This window comes from Osmia bicornis, chromosome 8, assembly GCF_907164935.1.
Source record: "Osmia bicornis bicornis chromosome 8, iOsmBic2.1, whole genome shotgun sequence".
In the NCBI taxonomy this organism is placed as follows: domain Eukaryota; kingdom Metazoa; phylum Arthropoda; class Insecta; order Hymenoptera; family Megachilidae; genus Osmia; species Osmia bicornis.
Window position 1 is genome coordinate 5,973,380 of NC_060223.1, and position 14,524 is coordinate 5,987,903.

Here is a 14,524-nt window from a genome sequence, read left to right on the forward strand (position 1 = left end):
TGCAATAACTGTAATATAACAAAATAAACAAGAGTGTATCACGTGCAAATCCATCGGGATATAGGACAATTCAATATTGTATCACGATCCGCGTTCCAATAGAAATAATCTCGATTCCAATTGAAAAGATTTCTAACAACACTATAATATACAGGCTGTATCAAAATATATGTACATAATTTTAGTAGTCGATTTAAGACACATAAATATTACATATATAATACCGAGAATAATAGGCTTCCTTCGGGAAAATGGCGATGCCTCTTTTGGGCTTTCGAGGATTTCAAATTTCTCGATCCTACCCGAGAACTCCCGAATACCCCCCTCTCCGATTCTCCAAGGAGGCTTCCCCTTCCCGGCGCTCCCATCCTTCCCCACGCGCATCCCCGGAGAGAATGACGGCGCAGCGGAGTGGGTCCCGTATATATAGGTCTGTGGCCCCCCCACCACTCGCGCGTAAGCGTTTACGCGGGAGAATTGATATTTATGTTAATACTTATATTTCTTAATCGCACGTTAAATTTTATAGTATTTAATAATTGAAAATAGTATTATTTTGTTTCTAAATCATTTTTAATATTAATATCGTCAAAATTAAGATTTTAAAAATTCCTGCTTCTCCTGTAATGCCATTTTCCCGAGAGAAGCCTACTGTGCTATATACTGTACGAACTAATTTGATGCCTTAGTTTTTTAGTTGTTGATTCATTTGTGTAAAATCATTAATCGTCGTTATTAAAGATTTATCATTATTTCAAATTCATTTAAAATATTATGATACACCCTGTATATTTTCTAAGCAAATTCCATTTTGAAATATCTGATTAATTTGTGTATATTAATACTCTGGTTGTAAGAAAACATAAGAAATTAAAAATTAATATGTATAATTGCTAAATAAGAAAATTCTAAATTTTAAAGAAATGTGGAAATATCAACTTGTCCTACTTTTTTCATATTTCAAAATAGACCGTACTTAAAGAAACACATCTCTTGTATGTCAGTTTCTAGTATTTTCTTTTCTTTTCAAAGAAACTCAACTACGTGTCCCGTGGATTCGACGTAAATGTACATTGAAATTCACGAGTTTGAGATACAGAAAGACGGACGTTACTGCGTACGACGAGCGGGAGTGGACAGAAATGGACGGGGTTTTAAAAATGCATCGGCTCCAGTCCGGCACAAAACGATCTCGTTTCATTACTATTCGCAAGGGAGAAAACATGGGACGTCTACTTTCGAATAACCTCGAGGAAATATAGGATACACCCTCGTCTCAGATCCGTCTATGGATTTACAATTTTCAGTGAAACATCAATCGATCTCATACTTGCGATCAAAGAACGAGGATCATGTTTTGTAAAATCCGTAAAGAATCAACATTGAGGTTAAAAATTTGAACTCTTCTTACTATGACTATCGTACGTTGGCGTATCTTTCACAGTACCAGGTAAACGAGACGATCTTTTTTTTTTTTTTCATATACTACTATTCGTAGAAAGATTAAATCGCGTTTTAGACCTCTAAAGCAGACCTGGACAACTCGATCACCCTTGGGGCAGCTAAATTATGTCTGAAAGGGCAATAACTATCAGTAGCAGAGTTGGGCATTATTCGTATAACAAAATAAAAATTTTTAAACATAGATATTTCTATTTTAAATTGTTATATGAAAATTTCCATTGCAAGCTTTCCTTTTTGAAATGTCACCTCTTTGCACTAATAATAGTGAAAGGATTAAATAAACAGAAATTATTATTGTATTATTCGAGAATAGAAAAAAAAAATTAGAAATATTCTTTTTACCATTCTTTAATTATCCTGTCTTCCAGCTGGATCAGAAGGTCAGAGTACTGGGTCCAGTTGACCAGGCCTGGTTCTAAAGGTTACTTGTTTCTCTCAACGACGAGATGTTTAACAATCAATATGGATCTTTTCATTTAATCTAAAATCTAGCTGAAGAATAAGATAATTATTTGAAGTAACTTGACACTTAGATTCACTTTGTTGACGCGTGGCTTGCAGAGGGTGGCAAATTAATCAATGCCGAACTACTTAGCCTGGATGTTCTCGGCTCGATCTCCAAGGACATCCGATACAAATCTTTCTCGTTCAGAAGCAACGATGGGTCCAGCAAGTAGTTCGTTACCTTTGTTATCAATTCGATCTTATACGGCGTTTGTTGGAAATGCCGTATTTCGCGAATTACGTGAGCGATCTGAAATAAAAGATCATTTATTTAAAATTCTTCCCGAAACACAGTTCTCCAAATTTCGGGAATTTCAAGTAGAATTTCGTGAAATAATTCCAAGTATCGAGTACTCGAAATTTTCGTGGTCCGGTACTTCTCTAAAGATGACATACCATTCGCATTTTTGAAAAATTCAAAAGGCCGTCCTCAGTCATGGTTGGTGTACCCTCTTCTATAAAAGAAAGATCGGTTAGATATAGTCCTAAATAAGGGATGCAAGGAGGGTCGCATCGATGCAAGGCATCTCTTAAATTTCGGAAACGTCCATCCGACGACACGATCGTCTGAAGTCTTTCGATTGTCTGCTTCGTCTGTAAAATAATTATATTATATTATTTTCTAAATTTATCACACAATGCTGCATTTTGAGATACTTGAATGTATTTCCAAGTGCTCGATTTAAAAGCTGTTGAAAAGAACGAATTATTTATTGAAAATTCACCGTTTTCGAAACTTTCTCCCACGTCTTTTTCAATCTAAAGACACTGCTGTTCGTGAAAGCTGCACATATTTGAAGTACCCCGTTATAGTTGTGCAAAACTCTACTGATATCTGCGACAGCTGTCCATTTTTCAATCGCTGCAACCCTTGCAGACATATTAGAACGGCGAATAATTTCCGAAACAACCAATTGCGAGACTTCGTTGAATCTTTTTGTCATCAGAAGTATATGGGGTGCGCGGACAGCCTTGTCCGTTTTCATCCATGCTTGGCCAAGGAATTCCCTGAAACATAAAAAACAAAAAGTCAGTATCTATTCTAAAAAGAATCGGTTATTGTTATCTGTGAAAAATGGTGTAGGAAAAAATATATGTTTGAGCAAAAACATTTTGCAAAAGAATTCTACTTTACTCACTCGCTGGAAATGGACACGAAAATCTTATGATCCAAATATGTCATTTGTTCGGCGATTTCTAACGCAGACAGTGTTTCAATACTTTCCTTAGTTTGCACCTGAAACAATATCAGATGATTGTTATTTCAAAATTTCATAAATAATATCTGATACTATATAAATTTGTTAATAATCTTATTATTATAAGAAATAGTTTTAAAATAAATTTTTACATCTATCTAGCCTTGAAAACTATTGAAATAAATAGATATTGTCTGCTTTTCTAATTCATATTAATTAGAAAAAAATTAAATAAAATTTCTTATATTTTTTATATACATACAGTTGGAGGAGTTAACAGTCTCTTAAGATCCACTTTGTTGCTTTCTGGTTCTTCCTTGGTGATCAACCTAAGAAGTTGACTTGCAGCTTTGTGTTCAGCTGGTAACAAATTAGGGCAGTAAATGATATCCTCCAAAAATTCTATCGTCAGATTCTTCAATTTTTGATCAGACTCGAAATCTTGAGCATGTTTCGAAACCCAATGCCTCAAAACATTTAACACCCGCATAGTGGCTGCAGTTGACATGACTGATTCCTTTCGTCTGTTTTTGTCACGACAAGAACCGCACCGATTGTTTCCATCTATCCCTTTGTCTGGAGGGTTGCTTGACGCAGACGTTGCAATTGCAAATGCAGTTGCAGCCGTCGATGTGCTGCTCCTATCATTTGGAAGAAAATATTTGTTACTTTCAAGATTATTCATTTTTTAGGTGATAATATTTGAGTATGTGACAATCATTCAGATTTTTCTTACGCTTTTTAATTAAATTATTATTAATGCTAGAAATCCTAAGGAATTGAAAGATTTGAGACCTGTTTAATATGTTAACAAAGGGTCAATTGTGACCCAAACATATGAAATGTATACAAGGATATTTGGACTGAAATTATGCTATCTAAAGAAACAATTTAAGTTAACTTTGGAAAATTAAAATAAGAATAAAAGACTTATTGCAATTAATAGTATAAGATTTACAATTTTTTAAATTATAAAATTTTAGTTTCCTTCCCTTTTTATTAACTAATTTATTTTAAAGGATATCTACCACACAAATTTTCGTATCTATGTACTATTTCAAACGTATCCAATTTCGAAGCATGCAACTTTGTTCGAAATTCGAGTATCACACTTCAACGTGTAATAATTCTATTATAACAATAGGATAGATAAAACAGAGCGACCGACGTATAATGTTAATAAACTGCGGTGATTTAATAGACGTATCGAGCTGTGGTTGAATTATACGTGGAACTGGAACAGTAAATTTGAATATTTTAAACAGCTCCTTGATAATTAATTAAACTGAATTTAGAGTGATAATAATTTAATCATAGTCGAGAACCTTTTCTCTGGTCAAGCTACGATTATCTATCTTTTTAAAGAGAATAAATTCTCTTTACGTGGATTAGGTTTAGCAGTTCCAAAACGTTAGAGAATTAACAATAATGCTTGAGAATTATTAAACGACTAAAGGACTAATGCATATTAAATGACTAATTTTGGAACATAGAAAGAGGGACACGAAATTACCTTAAAATAGCATTTACAGAAAATCATTTTGAAGCCTGAAAGTTGATAAAAATATCTGTATAAACGTTTTATCAACTTTTATACGAATTGGCTGACTTTTTGTTGACCTATACTACTGAAAAATATTACTCGTGAGCTATAAATTGCTTTAACAGAGAATCAGCCATTTTGTAATAAGAATATTGAAAAAGCATTTACACAGCCTTTTTCTATAAACTTTAAACTTTAAAATGATATACTATAAGTGCTATTTTGCATTACTTTTATGTCATGAAATTAGGTCAGAACTTGACCATTACGTATGGAGTGACCTAATACTATTTGTAATGTGTTTCATTATTTTAGCATAATTAATTAAATTCAAGTTATCATATCTTACATAACTATGATTATTTAAAAATATTCTTAACGTAAATTATTTTTCTGGAAATATATAAATTGTTATTAAATTGTTTGTTTCTTTTTCTGCAATTTCTAACAATCAATACATCAAACAGTGGTGGATAATTAAATTGCAATTGCTTAATAAAATTATTACTCTTCTATCTACAAACTACGTTGTATATAGAAAAGAATAACTTCTACTTGATTCTATCTCTACTAATCATTCGAAATACGCTGTATCCTGTGAGATTTTTTAATTTGTGTAAAATGACAATACATTCGTAGAAACTTTCTATTTCATTATTAATGAGTACCTACATAACTATTTAAATTTTACCTCGGACCCTGTAAAGTCCAAAAATATCTAATACCTGGCCTTTTATAAAAAAAAAGTTTGCCAACCTCTGCTCTAAGGGATGCAGCCCTTCGATATTATTTTTAAAAATCGAAAAAATATTTCACCTTTGAAGAGGGCTATTTTGATTTTTAATCAGCCTATTGCGAATGATTTTTTTCATCTAAATTTGAACGTACACTAAAGTGCATTTCAGCATCTAATCAACTAACAGAAATATCGACGATGCAAGGGATATATTTATCTATTGCACTAAATCTAACAATAAGTGGCTAATTCTAACGCGAACGTCAAGTCAAAAGAAGCTTCTAATATATTAAAACTATTTCTATTTCGTTTAGTTCGCCCATGATGCAATGCAATTAACAGGAAAATAAAATTAGTTCATATAAAGCATTTAAAGAAGTACTGTATATGTATTTTACAAGGAACCAATGCAGATTTATATTGTTATTGAAAAATATTACAAAGACAATTATTATTTCAAAAGAATTGTTAAAATACTTCAATCGATAGAAAAAATAGGATATGAAGAAATTACAAAAATACTTTTTGAAGGTTCTGTTTGCATGTAACAATGATTTGGAAAGATAAGAAGATTCTTTTAATTAATTTAAAAGGGGACATTCATGCATCGGACATGTAAAATGTAAACTCCTTCCTTTTATTATTATTATCCTTCTACTTAAAGTTATTAAAATTATTTTGTACAATTTACTTTTAACTTTTCCTTTTATTATTGGTTTTCATTTTTCTTCTAACTTATAAAATCATCGTCTAATGTTATAAAAAATTTTATAACTTAAAAATTTTCATATCAATCGTGCAACGTAAGTCATTTCAGCTCATCATCCTCGTTTGAGAACACTAAATATGAAATCTTCTGCATTACATTAATTATACATATTATACACAATAAAATTTAAGAAGTCTCTACGTTATTGTACTCAAACGAGTTGTCTGAAATGAATCAGTACAAAACACCAATTAAATGAACAGGTTTATGCAGCACAGGTGATTTTCAGTGAGACCAGAATACAAATTTAACAGTATACACTAATTCAGTGCAAACAGTAAATGAACAGAGGAATGTATATGTGATTTGGTGAAACATAGCCCGCCATGTGCCACGCAAAGTGATAAGTTGCACTTTCCCAGAAGCAGAAATGATGATACTTACCAGATAGCTTCAGGTCGAACGCTATAAGTGACACAAAACGACATATGAAATACAATTGCATTAAAACAACTAAAATATTATCCAGGATTAAGGAATTAACCTCACGATTCTCTAAAGGAATATTGTATTCGAAATAGCAAATGAATAGCATTGGCGTAATTAGGATTTTAGGGTGAGCCAGGTACCTTAAAAATTTGGAAACTTTAGAATTTTAGAATTCTGAAATTTTGAAACATTGGAGTTTTGAAACTTAGAAATTTTGGAACTTTGGAATTCTGGAGTTTTGAAATTTTGGAATTTTGGAATTCTGAAGTTTTGAGATTATTGACACTGTGGAATTTTGCAATTTTAAAACTGGAATTTTGAAGTTTTGCTAATTTAAAATTTTTGAATTCCGAGATTTTGAAAATCTGGAATCCTTGAATCATGAAATTCAGAAATTTTGTAATGTTAAAATATTTAAATCATAAAGGGTTGAGTCCTCAATTTTGGGGAGGACTCATCCAGGCCCCTACCACATTACGCCAATGAAATAGTGTATAATATAAGCATTTCCATTTAGAAAAAAGAAATGTTACTTGCGAACTGTATTACCGAACGAATGACTCTTCATTAACATAACAACAAATATAAAATAAAATTCATTTATAATCAATTTTTTTTTCAAACAGGTATAATTCTATTTCTTCATCGATAAAAATAAAAAGATCTTCAAATGTTATTTTAAAAAATTTCTAAAGAAGGACTTAACTATATTGAATCGAAACGAGAGAAAACTAAATGTGATATGTGGAGTGAAATTATAAAATTATGCAATTATATCATAAATGATAGATGATACTTGATAAATAAGGACAGAAAGATACGAATACCTTTGTCTACGAAAGAAAAGGAAGATTTATTATAGGCGGAAGAAAACACGTAAGATACCGAGACAAAGCACTCATGCGTAAGAAAGTGAAAAATACCTTTATTACAATCAACATTCAATAGCGATACCGTGAAACGAAATAGAGATAATTTCTTTTCTCTTCATCTTTGAACAATATAAACGCATGTACAGCTCAGTTCCTTAATTAATATATTCAAGGCCATATGTTCAACAGAAGCAACGATCCGTCATTTTTTTAACGTAATAATTATTCTACCATTTTGATACATTTTCCTCGACAATTGCATGCTACCGTTTCCCTTTCAACGAATACACCAAGTGATCCTAAATTTCTCTTTTTTTCATTCTTTTTCAATTATACTTTTCGTATGGTAATCATGTATAATCGTCAGGAAATAAAAAACCTCAGATCGATTGACATGCGCACTTTTTAATAATGTGTACAACAATGTATGGATGTAAACACTTAAACACGTCAGGAATACTGGAACGAACCTTCGATGACTTTGCCGGAAACTGGTTATCACTACTCCAGCTTTACTGGACGCTTGATCGTGCTGGAAATTGCCTTGTTGAGAAGACATTTCGGTTTCTTGAATTGATCGTCTGCTTGCCCAATAATTCTGTAAAAGTCAATTAATACAGAACATTTGAATATAAACCCCGAGGAAACCTTTCTGTTTGAAATGTTGAACAGGTGTTTTCTTAAGTACCCCTTCGTGAGTGTTATCCATTTTAACCCTTCCTCGAACTAAGGCCCTGCAAATCTCTAATATTGATACAATTATTTGAAAACTTGTGTGATTCTTTATTTGAAAACATTGCTAAATAAATTTCTTCTGTATTTAAGAATTTGAAGTAGGGTTTAGGTACTTCATCTGTTCGATTAAGGGTTAAAATAAAATAGAGAGCTTGTGGCCACTGCTGAAGATATATATTAAAACCTAAAGCAAGAAATAAACAAATAAATATTTGTGTTATTAATTACATAGAAATATTCCTGAAAATAATAATATAATACGTGCAAAATAGAAATTACATTCAATTTTAATTATTCAACGCAAAAAGCTGTAAATAGATTATTTCTCAAATATAAAAAAAAGGCAATTGTTATAAATGAATATAAGCTCCCTTGCATTATATTACTTAAAATTTCATGCAAATTGAATTTTAATATAAACAAATTCTCAATTAACATACTCCAGTTATGGTAGAAATCGAACTGCTTCTTGCAGTAGCACCAGGTGCAGATGCAATCGATGCTCTGTGCTCATAATGATGGAATTGTTTCTGTTGAATTTGTTGAGAAGATTGAATCTGTACAGTCGAGCTAGTGCTATCACTCTCCATTGTATGGTACTTCTCTTTTTCTTTTTTACTTGTTTCTTTCTCATTTATTTCAGCAGGCTTCACTCGTGAAGGTGGAGGTGTATCAGGTGGGGGTGTTCGGTCTTCTTTTGACAATTTTGGAGTTTCGGGTTCGGAATCATCGCAGCTGAAATCCGCGACTGGAAATATAAATTAATATATTCTTCAAGATTAGTAATAATAAAAATAAAAATCATTTCTGGAATTCGTATATAGGGGTAAAGAAAATCCTAGGAAGAATGGTTGATAAGCATAGCATTCCAGAATACTAGAAATTATTAATAATTCATATCCAAATCTAATTAATCTGAAACCTAGAAAATTATAAACTTACCATCATTTGGAGGTTCCGATGCCACAGGTGTATCAGTATCCTCAGATACACCACGTGAAAAAGTACCTCCTTCCTGAGGGCTTCGATCCGATCCTGAGCCTGATCCTGATCCTGTTGACTCAACTAAAGTCACAGAACTCAGATTGCTTGGAGAGGATGGTGCACTTATTAGAGTATTATCTGAAATTATATAATGCACATCCCAAAACATAAATAGGTATATGGTTTCTATAAAAATATACAAAGGTCCTTGCAATCATGTTACCTGTAAGGGTCTCAGAACTGGAGGAACCAGCAATTAGTTTTGGTATGGTTAAGTGGCATCCATCGTCTTCTTCTTTCTTTTCTTTATCCACGCGAATACTGATTTTGTGTGGCGTTGATGATGACTGGGAACCAATCGATGCAGTGGACGACTGTATCGTAGGACTACGTTTTATAATTGGAGGAGGTTCTGTGAGCATCCCTAATGGCTGCTCCTCGTCCACTAAAATTAATTGATAATTACAATCATTTTTGTCTATAGACATGTTTCTTAAATTTTCTTAAATATCCCTGGATGCATAATTACTGCAATGAAATTTATTGAGTCAAAAATGAAAAATATTGAATACTGCAAATAGAAGGAATTTACCTTTTTGATACCCACTTCGCCAAAATCCTTTCGAATTGAGTGTATATCCGCTGGAATCGCAGGAAGCGTGACTTTTTGCTTCACGACTGTCGCTAATTTCAGATCCATACCCTATAAATATAAATGAAGGTTCTTTGTTTTATTTGTTTCAAAGAAGAAAATTCATTTCTCAATATGCTCTTTTGTTTCTGCTAAATTATGACAGTGCTGAAATAAATTTTACCGGAAACGGAACTAGCTCCGCTGGTTCTTCGAGGTGAGATGCTACTTCTTCTTCGGTCATCCACGTGCAATTGTCCTTCCGTCGTATTTCCACCCAACACATCCAATGATCTAAAAGTGCAATTGCATTTTACTGCATTTATTAATCAAATTTCATTATTGCATTTTACTGCATTTATTAAGCAAATTGCCCTATTGCATCTTGTTGCATTCATTAATAAAATAAATTTTACTTATAATAATATAACAGTGTTTGAAACGAAACTTTTGCAATATTTCCACTTACACAAGAGAACCAGTGGGAATTTCAGAATCAGGTGGTTCAGCTTCGTAAAACACCTTCTTCAGGGCTTCCAATACTGTCACACCATCGGTGAACACTCGATAAGTTAACAAAAATGTGTTAAGAAAATCGATGCTAAGAAACCGCAGATCCGTCAGACGTTGAAGTAGACGTTCAGGTGTGGCTGAACGAATCTGCGGAACTTTGCAGGAATTCAAAGTCCTGCTAAATCTGATATCCACGTCGTCTTTGAACAGCTTCGGGTCGTTTCTGATTGATTGAGGCATCGTGACGGAACTGGTGTCCGACAACGAGCCACGAAGTAAATCGTTGAAGTGTACGTTGTCCATGCACTGGCTGATATCGCTGATCCAGGCGGCCTTTTCCTGTATTAATTAAAATTTTTAAGGACCAAACAATAAAATAGTCATTATTTATTTTTATACATAAAATTCTTCCTGATTTTCTTCTTTGTTAAAAATTATTTTTCTTTAATGATCTATAATTGAAATTAAAAAAATAATTTTTAAATCTACAGAAATATGGATACCTGAATTGTAGGAGCTACAAGGTGCACCGTCACTTGAGGTCCACCCGATTTCAGATCAAGAATAATTTTAAAATCGCGATTCTGTAGCTGAGTGCTTGTACTTCCGCTACCACTTCCGCTGCTCTCGCTGATACCGCTGGACATCGAACATACTGACAGTTCTAAAATCAGTTCGCAGTCATGGCAATACTATGTTTATTATATATAAATTATTGAACACTCTTTTGTCACAAGGCAGAGCAACCAAATACGCGACGAGCTGGTGCGGTCCTGAAGCGTCGAATGGTTGCAAATAAACTAAAGAAATTATTTATAAAGCTACAAGCGGAAAATATTAACCGAAGAATATTATACATTATCTCTTTTTAAATTTGTAATAATAAATTAATTTTTTTCCAGAATGGTTTAATTTTTATTTCATACTTCTATTTAGAAGCACCCTATTTTTTCATCCCTTATTATAACTACTTGAACAAATTAAATTTACGGTGTCGATCATTGCAACGAATGTGATGAAGCATTGCTAGCAATAAAATAATTCTACAAAGCTGCAAAAAGCATTATTTAAATAATAATATTGTTGTAATACCGTCATCATCCGCAGTACTCTGATCGTTGGGATCTTCCACTAATACCGCATCGGACAAAGGTATTTTCCCGATTTGTGGGACCAGATTCAAACGACCATCATCGTCTGATTGACGTGTCGTTAACAACAAATGATTCGAGAAAAGAAAGCACTGCCTAGCTGCTTCCTTATCGCCTCCTCCTTTGCCACCGAACGTTGCGCTCAATCTACTTCGAGCTCCCTTTGGTTTATCTATGATCTGAATAAGAGTACCTGTAAACAAAAAGCATAAATATTAGTATAAAAAAAATCTTGATAATAACATATGGTCGTTGCAAATCTAGTCGATCATCTTTTAACTTCAATGACAGGTAATTTGTTTTAAATGAAATATGAAATTGGGGAGGAAGATTTTAAATAAGATTTCTTATTTCGAGGAAAATGAGTTGAATTTGGGAATTTTTATCTCGAAAATTTGAAAACTGGTGATTATAAATTACAGTATTTTTCACAACCTAAAAAAGAAACTTAACTTTTCACGTTGACATTCCTTTATTTATTTCCATTCACCAATTTGAAAACTGATAAGTTCCGATAAAACTTTCCAAAATATTCATCTCCCATCAATCTAAAATTACGATACCCATTGATTCAATACAGGATACGTCCCCCGAGATATTAATCAACACATTTCCAATGTTTACGTACACTCAATTCACGGTAACGTGAAAGGAAAATGTTACTGTCAGCTACCTGAATGTCCTTTGTTCCCAAACAGTGCAATTTTGTATACTTTCTTGGTCCCTGTACTATCAATGTCTCACCAGACTCTGATCAGTCTTAAATTAAAATACACACAATCTCATTTTCAAACCCCGCCGAATAGTCGGAATGAAACTTGTGTTTGTGTTTCGTTCTTTGCCCCGTTAACCCCATGTCGCGACACGTCAACTTCCGCCACAGGACATGGGAGTTCGAAAAAGCTCACACTCTTGAAATTCGTATGAACGCACGGTGTCACAATTATTTCGTCAAGAAAACAAGAAAATACTTGGCGGGTGGGGCTTTTCCTGCGCACTATAAAGATGAAAGGACGTTTGCGTGGTGACCATGTGATACGAGATCAAACACGAGGAGTCAGGGCTGTCTACAGCCTACGTCTCTCCCTTCCATAGCAACATTATTTATTTGAATAAATAAAAATTTAATAAATCTTCCTGATTTAAATTATTTATAAAAATAAGAATCTTTTATCTTTCCTTCCTTTTGTATTTCTGTTTACTTTAGAACAGCACCTTTCAAAATAGATTATAATAAAAGAGTCTTATTTTTAAATAAAAATTTATGTAAAATTTGTTTAAGTTGTTCTATAATCTATGGTTATAATAAAAATTGTAATTGATATTAATATTTTATTGGAATTTAAAAATTCTTGAATGGATCTTGAAGAGCAACAGTTGGTTTTAGAATCTTTCTATCTGTTTGGATTCTTTTATATAAGTTTCTTTTTAATGGTTAATAAGGGAAATGGTTGTGAAAATGATGGAAATATTTATAAGGAATTTTTTAAGCTCCAATGACAGCCCTGATTATTATTTGTGCGCATGATCGAATGAATTCGGCGTAGATTATGTACACGCGAACATATCACACCATCGATTCTGAGGAGCTTAGGGGCGCGCTTGCGCCTGTGGCCCACGAAATTTCCGCTTTTCACGAACTTCCGTGCCGAACCTTGAAGAGTAAATTCGTCTAGCCACCCACAAACGCGAGTTTACCGACTGTGGTGGTGAATTACCCATTGATTTTCTCGATACAGGGTAAAAGCAAGGGGATGAAATGGATGATGGTTCGTTACCGACGTTTCTGAGGAAATGAAAAAGTAAATTCCTACGCAATTGAAATACCTTTCCATAATTGAAATTTAAAAAAAAATGTTAAAAGAAAATGGTAGACAATGCAAACAGAACTGCAATATTTATACTTCTGTCAGAAGTGCAACGATGCATTTTATATGCACTTTAAATTGCAGCATTTTTTAAAATGGAAATTGCTATTGTTTTGTGCAAATAAAACTCTGCAGTCTCTAGGGTACAATAAATATTCATTTAAAAAAAAAATGACACAAGTATAAAATGCAGGTGCATCGTTGCAGCATCAACGATGCAGTTGCACCGTTCTGCAAAATATTCAAAATTTGAATTACACCCGATTGAAATTGCAATTTTATATTATTTAATAAACTATTATATATTAATGGAAATATTTGTAACTGGCATTGCAGAGAAGTAATATTATTGCACTCATTGCACTTGCACATAAATTGCAGTACCCCACGTTTGTTGGAAACTTTGTTTGCTTTACCCATTTGTTGAAACTTCCACGATTATTCACTAACTAGGTCAGAACATTATCGACATATTTCGTTAATCGTGTAAGAAACACGATTGCATTAAATACATCAAAAAAAGAATAAGATTGCTCACCCTGTCGAACGAATACTTGATTAACGTCCAGTAAAATGTCGCAACCCTCGACAATCATTCGCTCCACGGCCAAATTCTTTCTTAAATTTTCCGTCTCGCTGACCTAAAACAAGAGTAAAAATATATTATTAATATTCCTTGAATTCTATAGCAGAAGAATTACAAAATTACCATATAAATGATAAAAGATTATTATTATTTGGAGATCGAAAATTTAATTATCAACCCATGATCTAAAATTTAAATTTTACCAATAATTTACTGAAAAATATTAAATAATAATATTTTTATTGAATACCTCATCGTGCATTTGTCTCGATAGATCCTCCAGCTGTTGCCTTGCATTTTGCAAGCTTTTTCGTTCTACGTGATCGTATGGAGTATGCGCCAAAAGTTCGTGCAATGTTATAATATACCTTGGAATCTGAAAAATAGGCATACATCACATTAAATATTTAAATAATTCAAAAGGTTTTGAAATCAATGGTGTAATCATAATTATCCAATAGAGAGATGAAGAACCTTGTCACTAGTATCATGATGATATTAAATCGAATTTTCTTCACTTTTATTTATTCCTAACAACGT

General features: G+C 32.8%; 1 protein-coding gene across 4 annotated transcripts in view; it reads right to left on the bottom strand.

Moving 5' to 3' along the window:
- Window positions 1–562: 562 nt before the first annotated feature.
- Window positions 563–14,524, bottom strand: part of LOC114875166 (ras-specific guanine nucleotide-releasing factor 2-like) — a 46,339-nt gene continuing 32,377 nt past the window's right edge. For 2 of the 4 annotated variants that reach the window (XM_046286700.1, XM_046286699.1), the window contains 17 exons: window positions 14,235–14,360; window positions 13,937–14,039; window positions 11,472–11,723; window positions 10,883–11,043; window positions 10,336–10,718; window positions 10,051–10,160; window positions 9,828–9,938; window positions 9,459–9,680; window positions 9,194–9,373; window positions 8,692–8,999; window positions 7,987–8,114; window positions 6,600–6,620; window positions 3,430–3,808; window positions 3,108–3,205; window positions 2,694–2,976; window positions 2,365–2,562; window positions 563–2,218 (listed from right to left, as the gene is read on the bottom strand). In XM_046286700.1, coding sequence (XP_046142656.1) covers window positions 2,000–2,218; window positions 2,365–2,562; window positions 2,694–2,976; window positions 3,108–3,205; window positions 3,430–3,808; window positions 6,600–6,620; window positions 7,987–8,114; window positions 8,692–8,999; window positions 9,194–9,373; window positions 9,459–9,680; window positions 9,828–9,938; window positions 10,051–10,160; window positions 10,336–10,718; window positions 10,883–11,043; window positions 11,472–11,723; window positions 13,937–14,039; window positions 14,235–14,360 — 3,282 coding nt within the window. In that variant the 3' untranslated portion in view covers window positions 563–1,999. The remainder of the gene's footprint in view (window positions 2,219–2,364; window positions 2,563–2,693; window positions 2,977–3,107; window positions 3,206–3,429; window positions 3,809–6,599; window positions 6,621–7,986; window positions 8,115–8,691; window positions 9,000–9,193; window positions 9,374–9,458; window positions 9,681–9,827; window positions 9,939–10,050; window positions 10,161–10,335; window positions 10,719–10,882; window positions 11,044–11,471; window positions 11,724–13,936; window positions 14,040–14,234; window positions 14,361–14,524) is intronic. The other 2 variants (XM_046286701.1, XM_046286702.1) reach the window with 2 other exon arrangements.